The 18736-nt window shown below is 39.6% G+C and overlaps 1 protein-coding gene across 1 annotated transcript; it reads right to left on the bottom strand.

Moving 5' to 3' along the window:
* Nucleotides 1–4181: 4181 nt before the first annotated feature.
* LOC145433207 (uncharacterized) lies at nt 4182–7035 on the bottom strand. Its single transcript, XM_080310181.1, has 3 exons — nt 6691–7035; nt 5828–6046; nt 4182–4654 (listed from the first exon to the last, which is right to left on the bottom strand). The coding sequence occupies exons 1-3, from the start codon at nt 6768–6770 to the stop codon at nt 4528–4530; spliced, it is 426 nt and encodes a 141-aa protein (XP_080166307.1). The 5' UTR covers nt 6771–7035; the 3' UTR covers nt 4182–4527.
* Between the last annotated feature and the right edge of the window lie 11701 nt (nt 7036–18736).

Raw genomic sequence — 18736 nt, 5'->3', positions numbered from 1 at the left:
CAAAATCTGATTTTTTAGGTCAAAATCTTCCGTTTTTTAGGTAAAAAAAATCGCCCTAGTAATAAGATGATTACAAACGAGAAGGCACGTTTTCAAGCAGTAATTAGTCTTTTACGTCGAACACAGTATAGCTTCATCGCCGCAAATTTTTGCTGACAATAACTAGGCTGGATTGCATTTTACAATCAACGTTCGCAAATCCTTTGGAGGAACGAATGAATGATTTCCAATTTTAAGGAATACACAAAACGCTGTGTCCAATTTCGAGCTCCGATTAGAATGACTGTCACAAAAATCCAGCTCACGAAATATTGTGAGCGCGGAATCGTGGCTTACGGCTAGGGATGGTGTGAACGTGAGGTTAACGTTCGCGTTCTGTGTGTGAACCTCAGAAATTTAGAGGTTCACGTTCACGAACGAACCTAAGTAGGTTCTGCACTGTGAAACTTTTTCATATATTACCATTTTTCACGTCATTATAACATCTTTGGTTGAAATTCTTTGCATTTCAACTTCGCACCATTCTACGCATGGCGCTGGCAGCATAAAACTAAACATCACCAAGCGGGCATGCACCCGCCAATGTCAAATATTTTACTTGCTTTGTTACATAAGTTTGTTCGAAATATCCAGCTTTCCGTTTGTGAATATTTAGTGACTCTCTGCTATGAGTTTGACCCGCAATCACACAACATCAAGAGCGAAATACACTATATGTAGGATGTACAGGTGTCCTGGCCAGCAATGTGTTGATTTAAGCAATATTTTTTAGGTAAACGATTTGCGACATGTAATACGAAATTTTTTGCCGTGGCGCACCAGACCGATAAGGTGATAAGCGCCACAATGTCTCATTTTCACAATTAATAATAATAATAATAGGATGTATAGGTAGTTGGCGAATGATGCTATTCAACCAATCAATGAAATTGATGTCGTTGTCTAATGTAAAAATCTAGTAGGCGTATCGGGTCAATCTTGATTTCATATGTTTATAGTATCTTTAAAAAAATCCGTGCGATTGGGGTGTTGGCTACTGCTGCATCAATTTTTAATGAGGTAATATCGGTACAAGTACAAAATCCGTTTTACACTCCGCTCAATATCAAGCAATATCAAGCAATAGCAATACTCAGACGCCGAATACGTTGTACGGTCTGACCTAGACCGTTGAGGCGTATATTTTCTTGCAAGTCCTCGTCGAAATTGTTGGCAAAGCGACGAAAGATATTGATTTTATGGGATTATGATATGGTATGATTGCCCCAGTTGATACATTTGGCGTCGTTTAAAACGTCAATATGTACTTCAGCATTGTGGCATTATGTGGTCAATAATATAAGCTTTCACTTCCCTGAAATGTAGGGCTGTAATCAGCAATATGGCGTCACGTGACGTTATGAGGTTCACGTTCGCGTTCACACAGAGCCTTTCAAAAACGTTCTCGTTCACCGTTCAGACGAACCTGAACCTTTTAGAGGTTCGCACTATCCCTACTTACGGCATCTATGGGCGCAAATCCAACTGCATATAGAGGTGAACGGGTAGTTTCCCGTCTGATCGTGAGAAGATATAGGTGGTTGACATCTTTGGCAAATTGAATAAAAAGCCGTAACATTTGTTATTTATTCGCGACCTCACGGTTGGGAAGCACTGGTCTACATAGCTTGCAGAGGGCAAGAGAAGATGGTGTTCGACTCCGTATTGGGAGACGACTCTATAGTCACTGCCTTCAAATTTCTTGATTTGACCCAGAAAATGTAAATAGCGCTAGCGACCCTTAGATAAAATTTTCAAGGTGTCAAATATTTCACTTCTTGTTCAATACTAATCCTTTACTCTTACCGGATTCCGTTTATTCCGGAATATCGACGGAATTTGGTAAACAACTTCTACTCGCTCAAACATTATTTTCCTCTGCACAAGTGTGACGTCGGCACTGCCTGTATAGCTCTCATGTAGCATGACAGTCAATAGACGTCACTTACGTTTGAATTATAGGCTACCCGTTACCAATGTTCCCTCTAATTTTTGCCAAGTCTGCGCACACTCACCAACTCACTGCGCAGACCCATGGAAAACAGTGCGTAATGACTAAAAAAAAGGTGAGCACGTCGGATTTCCTGTGCGCAACTTATATTTTCTGTGCACAGAGACCGTGGCAGCACTGCGCATTTGCGCAGCTTGAAGGGAACATTGCCCGTTACGTTCTCCATATTGCACAGCAAGAAGTCAGGACATACTTTCAAACCATTAATAACCCCTTTCGCACTCTTTTAACTATATCCATCCATAATGTGTGTTATACATTCAATCGTGTACAGTCCCCATGATGTCCTGGCACGTACGTACAGCAGAGATGAGCGGATTTGAAATTTCTATGTCCTAATCCAATCCAAATCCGAACCTCCAAATCCAAATCCTAATCCATAACTTTTTCATATTCAAGTCCATGTCCAATCCTAATCCGATTCCAACTGGAAATTCAGAAAAAATATTTAATTATGCAATGGAGGGATTCGAAAATTTTCTTTCACAACCAACGATTCACTTGATTCAAGATAACTTAGTAACCATAAGTACATTAATAACTGATCTGAATAAAGTTTGTCGCCATTCGCCACACGACATTTCAATCTCCCAGAAAATAGTTCAATCCAATCCAAATCCTAATCCGTTCTGAAAAAAATGTCTAATCCAAATCCGACAAAATTTCACAAATCCTGTTTTTTCAAAACCTAATCCTAATCCATGCTCATCTCTGACGTACAGACTCCGGGCTCTACGGAGTTACATTGGATGTTCACATGAAATGATTCAGCAGTCACTTATTACCGCCATCGTGCGGTCATTTTTGCAACGCAAACCAGCATCAACACATCATCACAACTTGATCGCTAGAAGTCGCTAACGTATGAGCAGAGGTTGCATCTGCCAAGAAAATATCCCATCAGCTGTTCCCTTTTGATAGGGTTACCATATTTTGGGATCCTGAAAAGAGGACACCTTTTACAAATTACAAAAGTTACATTACCGGAGTAGAAAACTGCCGAATTTAGAATTTTTACTGGAAATCATGTGTTGACTAACAATAAATATAATAAAAAAAGAAAATTTTGCGACTAAACTCACGCATCACACACTTTATAATAATACTGATGTGGTGTTGACTAAACAAAGGGCATCTTCCAGTCCCACTTCTGCATTGTAGATTTCGGGTCATTTATGCTGTTTTTTAGTTGTGCCTGCCCATTAGCCTGGCTGTCGAAGCTATGAAGGAGGACGAATTCCCAAAAGCAGGACATATGGCAACCCTACTGCTTGTTCACATGGAATGATCACACTCCCATTCTCCAATATAAAACTGTCGTATTAAGACAACTTTACCATGAGATACAACTCATCTTCGAGAAAACGTATAATTGGGAGACTCGTATAAACAAACCCGTATGGAGTTGGGTAGGCCTACGTATCACTGGTTGATACGAAAATAGTGATCTTTAGTTTCGAAATCAACAGTCGTGATGTATGTAAAATAATATATACAAGCCGGTATTTTGATGCCACTTGAGCGATGTTATCTGTAGAACTGAAAATGTGTATCTCTTCTGAATCTCCTGTTAATAATTCCCACATATACATTCATATTATAACATCACAGCTAGGTATATCTTTATATCTCTGTACGCTGTACATCGACAATGTATTTTCAGACATACGAAGGTCTACTCAAATTGGATTTATTTATCGCTTAGAAATAGCCGTACGATGGCAAATGTTTAATCTGATATTACTGCGTGTTATTGGAATTTTCATTTCATTCACGATCATTTCTTCTTGGCATTTCGCAAACTTTCCGGGTCGCATCGACTTCACTGGTGTATTATCTCGAAGCTATCAAGACATATAATAATGATTATTGGACAGTTTTCAGACGATGTTATGATGGAACCCCGTCTTACGAACCACGGCGGTTTCGTTACTTTATATATTTATATAGGCTACTGCATATAGCATACGTACTATTTATATACTATATTTCACATGCGGATGTAGAGTAAAAATTGGGTGCCAATCGTTATGTGGTCCTCCCTTTGATTGCAATATATCTGTAATATTATGGTGCTCCTGCAATTCGAGCATTGCTATTGGTAACTATTCGTTATCGAGCAGTTTCCGTATCGCTCTTATCTGAATTTAATCAATCAGAACGGTCATTTATTAGCAAAGTAACTTCAATGCAGCATAAAGACTCGGTCGCAATCATTGTAAAGCACTATTATACATTATTATTGCATTGAAATACGCCACAAATATAAATATTAAATAAATATAAAATGAAATAAATTAGATATTATTATGAAACTTCAAGCTACCGCGCAGTATCACGCGAGAAAGGAAACGTCTTTTTATGATACGCAGTATCTGACTCATGTAAGACAACGGCGCGAGTTGTCTTAGAGCCAGAATTGTAGCTTCTGACTATTTCTTTGCCTCTCAATTTATGTTCCCGTCACAAATCGATCTTCATGGGCTCGAACTCCGCGACTGCACCATCTCAGTCAAACATCGTATCATTGCTTCTCCGTCAGTCATTCGGGTGCAGTGCTCAGCAAGAGACCCTAAATTCCCTTGTTTGCGGCTCTGTCGGAGTCTAAATATATAATGTTATTGTGATTAAGGAAATATAACGAGAGTAGGCTATCTTATAATCAGTTGAGTGGAGCCTCTAATGTGACGGATGTTCTACTTAGATTGGGGCAATCACACTGTCAGACAACTTGGGTTGATTTTATTTGATGATATCTATAAAAAGCTACATCTAATTGCTTACACTTTGTAGTTTTTGGATGCATATGATATTATGAGGTGATTATGTAGCGATATAACCCGTTGGCTTTCTACGGCAAATCGCATTATTGTTATTGTTAAAGCAAGACAAAACTGATAATAACTGCGGTAGTGTCAACATCAGGGTGCGATATGCGAACCCCGATGATTCAGACTTTCGCAATTGAGCTTTAGTAGGTTCTACACTACAAACTACACTGTGAGCATTGTTCTGAAATACTAATTTTTCCCAATAATCTTATCATCTGTGATCAAGATTCCTTACATTTCAACTTTAATCATTGGTTGCATCACAATGGAAGCATGAAAGAAAATTCAACAGAAAACTAAGAGGAACCTTGTGATGTCATAAAATATACTGATTTTTGAGGAGTTTGAATGACATATCACTCTGTTTTAGTTGTTGATAATAAAATTATTCGCTTCCATCGCTGCTATATAATTGGCCTATATTCCCGTGTGGTCACAGAGTTATCTATGTCTGATGTGACAAGGAACGTATGTTTGGTACGTATTGCAAAATTGTTCCTGGTATCCGAGAATTTCCCGAGCATCCCTACAATATTGGGTGAAAAAGTGGGTCCCTTAAGGGCGTAAAGAGATCTTGGATCCAAAAGAATTTTACCAACGTTTAAGTCACGTCGTTATGATTGACATCTCATGAATTGCAACTAGTATACACTGATGTCTTATTAATGACTACTAATTCGACAGTATTTGATACGGACAGGGGATTGGAAATAAATGCTTTCCTGGTACTAATATCGCACCAAACTTTAAAGAGAGTTCTAAATTAAGGGGGCAGAAATTTAAGATCTGTGTCAAGCTAAATAATCAAACATATAGCAATTGTATGTAGATTTGATTAGAATTAACCTCTTTTTCATAGGTCACACTTCGCACAGTTCGTGTTTAAGCGAACCAGAACCTTTCAGGTTCGCGCCATCCCATCCCCAGCTTATTCTTGTATCCTCACCTCGCTAATGTCTGTTTCGCAGCTTTCCGACCTCTCACTTCCCCCACTAAATGACTCATAATACCGGGAGTGGAAGTGCGTCTGCTTCTCTCCAGAGCACCCCTGCGCAAATTCCTCGTGACGTGTGGTTTCCGTTTTAATTCCAGCAGCCGAACAAGGTTGGCCCTCGCCCTTCTGTAACTGACACGTCGGTGGTTGCTTGTCGCATTACCACGCCCTCTGTAATAAAACACCACACACGTTTACATTCAGAGACGACAACCGCGACCTAGGAGGTCTTGTTACAATGGCTCTATTCTCGATTTCAGGTCATCGGTACTTTACTACGGCCCGTTTCGATTCTAACCCCTCAAGCCCTTTTATTATATTCAAAGAACGCCCGCTTGTAAACATTCACGCCCTTATAACAGATGATGCTATTGGCGTTGTGTACCAGTTTAGTATATTTATACCAAGCCATGTCGGGTCGTACTGTAATGAGGTACACGTCGCCCCGACCTTGATCAGTCTTTTATCAATTCTATTTAATACCTTGTCATCAGTACGGATATACTTATCTTTTCAAAACAAAATAAAGTGCATTAATACACTCTCCCGTTTAATGACAATATTTGTTTCAAATTGAAGTGAGATGTGTGATGATTCGTGTCAGCGACGCGTCTATAACAATTGATCCGATATCATGAGTTCCGACAAGACGTGACACTAGTTGACTGCAGATTTTCAGAATGGAACAACGATGACTGTATTACCCTAATAGTGGCAATCGTGTAAGAGGCGAATTTACAATAAGGATACGCCATTACTATATAGGTACTAACAGATCACAAACGCAAACTCAAAAGATGTAAAAGACACCTTACCTTGATATTGGCGAACCATCGATCTGAAGCACGATTACTGCAACAAGAGCGAAAAGACCTATCACCGCAACACCTCTCATTTTCTTTCTTTGTAGAATCTCAAATATTATTTGTACTTTATGACGATATGGATCTTCTTTGAGGAGTTTGCTTGCCAAGTTGTTTAGTCTGCGCTTCGCACAATGAATCTTTGAGCGCAAGTCTGAACTACTCTTATTTTATAAGGACCAGGGATATCTAGATATCCGTGATAAAGACGACACACCTTTTTTCTGTTGTATTTATCTAATTGTCCCCGTTGTTAGATGCCAGCCAATCATAGTGTGCGACCGATGTGCTGTATTACGTTACGCATATGTGAGTATTTCTTCGCGACGTTATGTTTATACAATATACATATTTTTTAGAGTAACATATTGTCTCGAACACTTAGTCACAGGTGGTCAGTAACGAAATACTTCTATTTATCCAAAGTACTATAGGTTTTGCCGACTTTCATTACCCGGGTGTCTTTTTGCACTCATTCCGCCATTTTTTTCGGAAAAACTACTTACTTTTTGCGGTTTGGATTTTTTCTGTAGTTCGGGAAAATATTTCGTCATTCTTAGGACTGAAGTTGTCCTAATAACTGATCGAAATTGTTCTGGCATAATGGTAGCCGACTGTACATTTCGAAAATTGCTCCTATTTGTAGTGTCATTAAATTAGTCATATTCCATTAGTCGCGAAGATGCACCCTGCAAGCTCGAAAGTATAGGCACATATCAGATTAACTAGTAAAAGTATGCTATCCCGCTACAAAATCTACTTTTTGATAGTACTTGAGTTGGTTGGTTGGTTTGTGGTATTCATGGTGTTTGTCGACTACTATGGTCATTTACACCAGGCCGATATTCTTTTTATTTTCCGCAACTGCCGACTTATAGCACGGCCCACCTCTAGGCTTTTGTAAGACACCGCTGACGCGGATGATGTGGCGAGGAGGAGCCTAGGTAAACGTCCAACACTTAGGTATCGGAATTCGGAAGTCGACCTCGGTCGGACTCGAACCCGCACCCATTGGTGTTGCAGCCGCGGATTATACCACTGCGCTATCTCGCCACGACGATAGTACTTGAGTACATTTAAGACCCTGATTTTTCACTTCCACTGGAGGTAGTTTTGGCATGTCTTCGAAATCGCCACTTCTACTTGTAATAAAGTATGCACATACGGAGATACTTCTACTTGAGTAACAAAGCCGACAACTTCACCTACCATCTGATAATGCATGATGGTTCCTGCTCAACTTGTTAAAACGGTATATAAGTCGATTCCTTCCATGGAGCGAATCAGAAATCTATTCGTCGACAAGCCCATGGAATCTACGATATTAGATGTGATAATAACTTTTTATAACATATTATTGTGTAATAATATATGCAAGATTTCATTTCACTGTCCTTCACAGAGCAGTTATATTAAATATATTTTTGAATGCATTTGGTTCAGTTTTTTACTATACGCATTCGAAGTCGTCTCGTCCAATGACGTGAATCCTACGCGTGAATTGAAGGACGTCATTCCAGTATCATTGCGAAATATTATGGTAATTATAAGGTGGCGTCATACCACTCCCATATCCGATAGTGTCAGGTATCATCACGGCCTATATGAAATACTTTTGATGTACTAGTAATCCATCATCGATTCCATATATGACGAGGCATCCGATGGTGGCGCAAGAACAAAAGTTGTCGTCATAACATTGACGTCCTCAGTAACTCCCCCATGTCTGCAATCGGCAAAATTGGACCCGAACAGCCTGTCAAGTGTTAATAGACAAAGATATACGTCAGAAATAAGAAAAATCTACGATATATTTCAATGTTCGTGTGCATATTGTATATATTAACGGCGATGCTGCTAAATAATATACAATGATTGTATTACCTTACGAACTAGATCGGACCATCATTACGCGAGACAAAGTGTTGAATGCAGCATGGAAGAAAATTCCTTGCACCTATAGATATGATCTTGCAGCATCTGTCGTTAAGGTTTTGTATGTCAATAAATCACTCAAATCGTTGTGGTGCGGTGCTGAAATTCAATGATCGGAATATACTTAACAGAACAGATCGGTTAAGAATTGCATATCATCTGCCATCTTCATGCATGATTTATCTGATCTTAAATACCTAAGAACTTCAGCTGTAATCAAGGTAATCTCCAATATTTATAAACCTATTCGTCTCCCAAATTTGCTTTCACGTCCGGCGGAGAAAGGCTCATTCTTCGCCTTTTTTGTTCAAGATAATAGAGTACCGTGTTGGAACACTTAGTAAAAGCGACTATCTTTGACCTAAGAACGAAATGACCGTTATAGATTTGGAGTACCACAGTAAATCGTAAAATTATCATCATACAGGGGTTGTTGTTGTTGTTGTTTCGATATTCGTGGTGTTTTTCGACTGTCATGGTCATGATCATTGAAACGAAACCGCGATTCGTATTCCTGTTATTCCTGATCTACCGACTTGTAGCACGGCAAGTAGGGTGCAATTATTCACACGCCTCATTGCAGATTGGATAACCCTTGTAATACACGTTTGTATAGCAGTTAACTACGGATATTCTTTCGATATTACTCGTGAAATAACGTTGTTTCATCGACATGCAGGTTCTTCGGTTTGATGTAGGAACATGACTCGTGGCACCTTTGTACAATGTACACAACATGCAATTCACGAGTTGAATTGAATACAAATTATGGCAATATGGAATAAATACTATCTATGGATCTAATCTAATCTATGGACGAGTTCAGCCTGTAGAGCAGAGGTCTCAAACTCAAATGTGCTCGCGGGCCAGTTTTCCCGTTTTGACGACGCTGCGGGCCGCAGCACTTATAGGGGTGTTTTATGTCGTTGGAGCGTACCACTACGGTACTCGGTACCTTGAAGTGACCTTAATAACATGGTTTTGCGACCAAATATGTAACTAACAGATTGCCCACGGTTGCCATAGCTACTTGCTTAGTTAGCGAAATACCAAGCTCCGACCTTCTGATCTATTACTATTCCCCTGATACGCGATTAGTTTGTTGCGTCCATGGTTCTAACAAATTCACGGCATTCCGAGTCACTCCGAGTCAACTCGGGTCATTTTCATTTTGCCATCGAGTTAGCCCGAGTCGAGTAATTCTGAGAAAGGTCGCGTCCAATTCCAACTCACAAATTTCAGTCACGAATCGTCTAAGCGTCAGGTTTTGTCATCATGGATTGGAAATGTGGAGAAATAGTGAATCTTCCCCTGCATGGTAGCGTTTGCAATAGATGTGATAGTGAAGTTTGATGAATAGTTTCAGGATTTCGGAGCAATTTAAGGGGGAATTTTGACTTTATAACCTGAAACGATATATGTAACACTTATATATTGTCAAATTATTCAAAATCTAAAATGTCGTCGCGGGCCGCACGAAATGCTCTGGCGGGCCGCATGCGGGCCGCGTGTTTGAGAGCTCTGCTGTAGAGTATGGATATTGGTTAGCGAGTTCTATGTAAATAAGTGGACGTCCGTGCAGTGGGGTGGTTGCCCCAACATAGGCTACATAGTACCTGTTGCGTCGCTGCTGAAGTTATATCTAAGGGGTTATCAAGGCTCTGGTACCCTCGCGTGTAATTTCCAATTTCACATGACGCACCAAATATTCTGCATAGCGGCATTGATTGGTCTGCAAATTCGAAACCTATAGCGGTGCACGTAGTGGTAACTCGCTGCATGAGTCAACTCTCAACACACGAGTCTTCCATGTCAAAAATCATGAAGACCCCTAGTATTGCGTATGCTATTTATTAAGAACCTTGCGTACAGCTACCTCATGAAGGTTTTCAATGGAGTATTGTATAAAAATTGCACCGTCCAATGTAAACCCCGCGACTTTGCCAAGGCCAATTTACGAATAACGTACAAAATCAACATTTAATACCGCTTGATACAGACACCGCCGAGCGTGTGCGTTCTAACCCCAGTTTGGTCCGACCAAAGATTTGCCTGTAAAACTACAGTATCTACGACATCCCTGTTAAGCACTGCGTGATAGGAAGGAGCGGGAAGCGGGGGTGCTGACTGATTACACTAATAGTTCTTAGGCATCACCATCGTCACACCACTTCGATGGTGCAAATGAAAGTGAAGTGCCTTCCATTTTTCCTTGAATAATTTAAGATTTGCAGGGATATTCGCAATAACGGTTAACATATTTGATTGCAAATCTTCTCCCATTATAATTCATTATATCACAGCGGAAGCGTTCATATTCTCCTCCATACCATAACTAAAAATTCGTGCATTGGCTTTGGCTACAAACAACATGTATTTACTGCGGATCTTGTCTCATAGTCAAAGTATAATAATCAAATATGGTCAAAGTAGTCAGCGTTACTACTCAAGTAGTAACACCGTAAATTTCTCTTCGATTGTAAGCAGGTCTGTGGAGTGGGTAACTCCGACTCCGACTCCTGAGTCTTTAAACGTGCCGACTCCGACTCCGGCTATTTTCTTAACAGAACTTCGACTCCAACGTTATTTCCAGTTTACTTCGAAAATTATATGCCACAGTGATGTTTAGATGACTATCATATAACCATTAAACCTATGCAAACATATGATTAAAGATGACATGCAAAATTGTTTCGTTGTGGCACAGCTCGAATTATTCACTATGCAATTAAATTGAAAGAATGCCTTTCTAAATATCCTTTATTTGTTCATATTTAAAAAGTTTTTATAACATGGACTTTCTAATATCCTAATATGAATTAATCATTTAAACATGACATATAACCAATCCTGTATAATTAAAATGTAGATAAAACAATCGAAGTATAACTCTTGTGTATGAGTCAGCAACTAATGCAGAGATGTAACTTACTAATTTTTTCATTACAAACTATACTAATTACAAGTACACACACACTCACTATACTAATAAACCTCGATCAGAAACGAAATTTAGGAAGTATTATCAAATGGCACATGTCTATAGTCTACATGCACTCACTCAAGTATTCAAGGATTAGGACAAGTAGTCTTTCTTAATGATTTGTTTGACCCAAGCAGCTAAGCTACACTACAAATATTTTTAAGTTTGTCTAGTAGTAAGCAGCGTTTGGTTATATTTGTATCAATTTTACAAAACCACTCGATGTATTTACTCGGTCACAGAATCATGGTATAATTCCAAAATTTTGTGACTGCATCGCGAAGATGCATATTGCGATTTTCTTCCTCTACGCAACCGAATTGTAAATGAAAATAATGTCCAATTTTATCTATAATTCTATATCGTTACTAATAACAGTGATTGATGGGTTGAATAAAATCCTATTTTAGTAATTATTAGTAATTTAAAGGTACCTTTGAAAGCAATTATTTTCGTAATAAAGAAGTCGGAGTCAGGGTCATTTTCTCAAACTCCGACTTCGACTCCAGTCAGTATTTTTTCCACGACTGCGACTCCGACTCCAGCAACTATAGTTTTCACGACTCCGACTCCGACACCATAAAGCGAAAATTAGCCAAACTACGACTCCGATTCCACCGACTCCGACTCCACAGCACTGATTGTATGTAGAAGTAGCGATTTGCAAGACACGTCGGAACTATCTTAAAAGGAAGTAGAAAATTAAAGGTATGCAAAGTACTCGAGTAAGTACTTTTGAAAAGTAGATTTGGTCAAGGGTTCGCATAATTTTTCCTGTTACGAAATTTCAAGATGCGTCTTCGCGACTAACGGAGAATGACCATTAGTCTAAATACAGCCCTTGGAGTCAGACTTGGACAACTAGAAAATTTTCAGCTTTTCTGAATTAGATTAGAATTAGAATTAGAGCTCCACAGTTTTTTTCAAGCAAGATTAGAATTAGAATTAGAGCTGCACAGTTTTTCCAAATTAGATTAGAATTAGAGCTACACAGCTTTTTTCAAATTAGATTAGAATTAGAATTCGAACTACTAAGTTTTTTCCAGATTAGATTAGAATTAGAATTAGAGCTATACTTGGTTCGCAAAAACTTGGAAATTGAATGAAATTGTATATGGTAAATGAATACAGCAAAATGCAGTTCACATCAAATCACAGTGCGTGGTGCAAAAGGCCGTGAGGTGATAAGCGCCACATATTTTTGTTTAATAAACATCAACAACAGTGCATTCCCATACACATGAGAATGGTTAACTTCTGTACACCAAGCTTGGCTCGATTTTTACTATACTTTAATAAAATATTACTTCTTTTATGGTAACCGTGGGCATCGCCCATGTTAGTCAGCATGGCGATGTACTAACGTAAAGTTTTAGAAACTAGAGTGTTGTTCGCAGACAAGCTACTCTAGCAGGCTATATTCGTCATAATATCTACTATGACTGCACGGTATAAGTAAGGCGATGGCGGCTTGGCACTGGATTTCCCTGAGCAAGCGGGATATTCTTTTTAACTCACTGCAATAGTGCAGTATGCCTCGGACAAAGAGGCATTTTCAGGAAAACAATAATTAGATTAGAACTAGAATTAGAAAATACGGACATTTCACAAATTAGATTAGAATTAGAATTAGAGCGTAAGAACATTTCACAAATTAGATTAGAATTAGAATTAGAGCATGGAAGCATTTCACAAATTAGATTAGAATTAGATTACTGGCATTTTGCTCTAATTTAGTGAAATTAGATAACTAGAATTATCTAGTTGTCCAAGTCTGCTTGGAGTAGCCTAAGTACTAGTGCAAGTCATCAAATCCTACTGAAACCTACTCGAGTGATTCGAAAAAGTTAAAATAGTTCGTTGCCGACCACCCCTTACAATAATTAAGACTATAGTTTAGTGGAGTAAGATGTAGCAGATGATAAATAATTGTTAGGAATTTCCTCTCAATGTGACCTGGTTATCTCTCAATGAATTGCGGTGAACGTTTTCTCGAAGATATCTTACTGCTGATCAGTATAGAAAATCGCACATCTGACAGATGCGGCCATGACGTACGAAGGGAAATATCTTGATTATACCTCAATCCATCATTATTATCACAACTATGATGCCCCCAATAATATTACATAACTTATCATACCGTGATGATAATGTTGGATGAGTTGTATAATATAGTATTGCCAAGATTACGTGACCGGAGCGCGAATTCGGGGAAATGTCTGAAGACTCTCGATAATTTCATATTTGTAGAGGTCAAGACCTCTGACTCCTGACCTTAAACGCTGCGTTGGTGCAGGCACTTAAATATCGATATGACAAAAGGGGTATCGGTATATTTTGATAAATTCTACTATGTTTACACTTCAGAAACCATAACGCACCATGCCCTTATTATTGCAATGGTATCACTGAAGTGAAATCCCATTCTCTATTACCGTAGATTCTGCATCGCGATTTCGAACTATTGTGTATATATATAAATCAATGTTTGTTGGTGTAACATATCACATTCCGATCTCAAGGGGATCTTGTACTCTAATCGGCATGGTGTAATGGAAGGTATAATTGACCTTGATTCTGCCCAAGATCATGACATGTGCTTATAATATATGGGTTATTTTTGATCACGTACAAGTGAAGTCGTATGCTGACAGTAAGGATTAGTAATTACTATTATTAAATATTATTAAATATGTTTCGTCAGTAGCTGGTTAGCACAGAGAGTGGTATCCAAAAGTTTGCCTGACTTTTATTTTACATCAGAGACATCGTGATGCGCGATGGCTGCACCGAATGAAGAGAAAGTCGAAGCACATTTAAATAAACTATCCAAAACACATTTTATATGATTTAATAGGTATTAAATAGACCAGCGTTTCTTAAACTTTTAGCGCTCGTCCTCGTGCTACTTAAGCTGTCATGAAATTTTCTCGTAACCCATGTGTACGTACAATGACTAAGGGAAATAAAGAAAATTTCAGTAATGGGAATTATACTTGATTTGTTTATAACTTCCGTGTTGCATGCATATACTAGAGCAGTTGTAACTTTAAAAACATTTACAATACACATGAACTTCTTTGCTGCTATTTTTGTCAACGATGATGTCGAAATGAGGTTTGCAGTATGACATCATAGTAAAAACCAATTAGTTTTGGACTTCTGGGTCTGTAGGAAAATCGAGTAATTGAGTTATTGTACTCCGATTCGAACATTCGGGTTCGAGTCGACTAGTTGCGTATCTACCCATAGACGTCATAACGGTATGGATGACGTGGAAAGTTCAAATACTACCTTTTATGCGATCACAAAGAAAATAATGCCATCCTGCACCACACTAAAGATAATTAGTAGGGTCTAGTCCAGTCGAGTCTAGTCGAGTCAAGTCGAGTCAATGGTAGATTGCGATTCTTTGCAACCCTGGTAATTTCTAGGGATGGTGTGAATGTGAGGTTCACGTTCGCGTTCTGTGTGTGAACCTCGGAAATTTAGAGGTTCACGTTCACAAACGAACCTTGGTAGGTTATGCACTGTGAACCTTTTTCGTACATTACAATTTTCGCTTCATTATAACATCTTTGGTTGAAATTTATTTCATTTCAACTGCGAGCCACTCTATTCATGGCGCTGGCAGCATAAAAAAATCAACACTAAACGAGCATGCACCTTGACAATCTCAAAAATTTTAGTGGCTTTGTTACAAAAGTTTGCTCGAAATATCCGGCTTTTCGTTTGTGAATATTTAGTGACTCTGCTGTGAGCTTGACCAGCAATCACACAATATCAGGAGTGAAGTACACTACATATAGGTAGGGTTACCATATTTTGGAATCGGGATAGAAGGACACAAACTTGAAATACCGGAGAAAAGCTTGAAAAATTGTTAATTTTCCCCACTCCGTGGGCGGTTCACTAAAAAAGGGTCAACTTTCCGGCTCAGCTCCCGCAATAGCCGCCGGAGCCTTAGTTCAGTGCTAGTTTACTGTATCTCAGTCGAATTTTGCGTTATATTTAACAAAAATTCTCAAAAAATACGACAAAATCTCATAACGGAGGATATTTAGGCGTCCTCGGAGGACATTTTCAAAAAACCTGAAAAAGGAGGACGTATGGTAACCCTAATATAGGTAGTTAGCGAATGATGCTTATTCAACCAATCAATGAAATTGATATCGTTGTCTAATGTAAAACAATGTAGCTGGCGTACGGGGTCAATCTTGATTTCATGTTTATTGTATCATAAAAACCAAATCCGTGCGATTGGGGTGTTGGCTACTGCTACATCAGGGGTGGGCAAACTTTTGAGCTCGCGGGCCGCATTCAACATCTGAATCCATTCGCGGGCCGCACTATATAAAATTGAGATTATAAACCAAAACGCGATATTGATATTTGATTATATAGTGAGGCCATGGAGATAATATATGGGCAGGGCCGTAACAGCACTTCGTCAGCCCCCCCCAAAAAACTTTGGTCTTGGGCCCCCCATAGGGTTATAGACCGAACTTCTGGGGGGCTTCGCCCCCCAGACCCCCCTCCGGCGATGCCCTGTTCACCGCTATTTATCTTATTCCTTGGGAGTTTGTATAGTGAATCAGCTTTTGTCGCCTAAGCGCGCGAGGCGCGGGAAATTTCTAGATCTCATGACTGAATCGGTCAGTATGATCGGGAATTGCAGATATATTGTTATCAATTTTTATCTTCTCTCTGCTCACGTAATCAGATTTGCCGGTAGAGCTGAGTGAGGTGTGTTTGAAAAGGTAGAACTACTCAATAATAATTAAACATCTTCGGGCGTATACCCGTTGGCAGGAACGAAACAGCACCTCGTCAGGCCCCCAAAACGTGGCTCTTGGGCTCTCATAGGGTGATGAAACGACCCCTCCATCACGTTGTTCGCGTTTGTCACGAAATCATCTGTACTGTATTGTGAGCCAGCGCGAGGTGCGAACCTTTTCGGCCAAGGTTTTCTCGCTGCCGATCGTTCTGGCACACTTCTTGGAGTCGCATGTTATATGGCCTAAAACTTGATTGTATTTCTTGGTGGGTCGTGGGGCGGTAATGGCCCAATACCCAATAATAAAGAGAAATGGCTACTTGAATTCGCGCGAAGCGCGAAAAAAAAATTGATAAAATTGCATAAATTTTCAAAAAATACTCTATGCTTTATGCTAATTCACGAAATAATTTTGGGCCCCCTTCGAGCCCGGGCCCCCCCCCAATTGGGGGGTTTGGGGTGCGGCAGTTACGGTGCTGATATGGGCTTATTTAAAACAAGCCAAACATTACTTTGATGATATCGTATACGCGGCAGAAACATAAAGTGGCGAGATTTCATAGGCTGGTCGACCTCAATAACCAATTTGTCAAAACTATAGAGATGAAAGTCGGTTTCCCCGATTCTTAGAACCGGATTGAAATTTAAATCTGTGACAGCGATCTGTGCATAGATTTACTAATTCCACTTTTGGTTCAGTTCCAGGACACACAATGCTGACAGCATCATAAGCAATAACCATGTTAGCTTCAAACACGCTTCTACTATGTATAGATAAAAATATAAATACCCCAATTCTATCCATACAGACAACGAATCTACCTAAAACACGCCCGAATTGTTTTTATGAGCACAACACTGAAATAATTAAAAATGAAGTGGACAATCTGAAATCCCACTCGTGATCCAAATTATGTCAATCTCGTTGCAGCTATCCCGCTGTGATATTAAGTATTTACCTTAGATCAGTGGTTCTCAAACTTTTTAAGACACGCCCCCCCCACCCCTATGATGGTGAAATATTTCGCGCCCCCTTATCGTCATATCACAAAACGCAACCAGGATGCTAGCAAACCTAACGGGTAGTTTGATGGCATGGAAGGTTACGACCGGGTATGAGAGATTTTTAAATGTTTAATTCAGACTAAATACGGAGCAATAACTTTGAATTGGATGTAAATCGCGCAAAGCGCGAAAAAATTTTTCATTCGAGCTCAGCTTCGCACCCCCTTTCAGATGCTTTCACGCCCTCAAGGGGGACGCGCCCACCAGTTTGAGAACCACTGTCTAAGAATTATCATGGTGAAATATACTCAGAAAAAGTCAATCAAGTCCCTACATTAATTCGATTTTTAGTACGCATTTTATCAATATTTGAAAAAAGTTTCTTTAGACTCTCGCGGGCCGCACAGAACGGTGTCGCGGGCCGCATGCGGCCCGCGGGCCGTAGTTTGCCCACCCCTGTGCTACATGATATGTTAAAGGGGTGATATCGGTAGCAGTGTAGAAACCCGTTTTACACTCTGCTCAATATCAACGTAGCAATTCTCGAGACGTGGAATACATTGTCCTGTCTGGCCTAGACCATTAAGGCGTAAGCAAGTCGTCGTCGAAATTATTGGCAAAGCGACTGAAGATATTGATTTAATGGGATTATTATATCATTTGATTGCCCCAATTGGTACATTTGGCGACGTTTGAAACGTCAATATTTACTTCAGCATTGCGGACTTATGTGGCCCAAGTCGTCGCTAGGTATCGTGTACATTAACACAGGCTATCGCTTCACTGAAATGTAGGGTTGGAATTAGCAATGCGAAGTCACATGACGTCATGAGGTTCACGTTCGCGGTCACACAGAACCTTTCAAAAAGGTTCGCGTTCACATGAACCTGAACCTTTCAGAGGTTCACACCATCCCTAATAACTAGGTATTTTTCGACCATACCTACGTCACTGCATTTTTGACACTGTTTAAGGTTGAAAACAATTTCGCAGAAAAGTTATTTCCTCTAACGTGCGTAGACTTGCACTGCATATTTTGGATGTTGTGATACGACCAATCGAGCTTTCAAGGCTTCCGCGTTGGGGAAAAAGTGTCTAAACTATAATTTTCGTTGATAATATAACATAACTATTGGTAGAAATGGGTGTATGTTTTCAGAATTCCAAAAAAAATTGATCATCACTATTCCACTCGGGGCTTGCTATAAAATCTCACTGGTGCCAACTGCCTTCCAAAGCGGCTCTAACCATTCATGAGCATGAGCTCTACCTATATCAACGTCTATTTTCCTCCC

This window comes from Botryllus schlosseri, chromosome 2 (genome assembly GCF_051294905.1).
Source record: "Botryllus schlosseri isolate E-star chromosome 2, Bs_hap1, whole genome shotgun sequence".
NCBI classification, from domain to species: Eukaryota; Metazoa; Chordata; class Ascidiacea; order Stolidobranchia; family Styelidae; genus Botryllus; species Botryllus schlosseri.
This window is presented reverse-complemented; position numbering and strand designations above follow the sequence as displayed.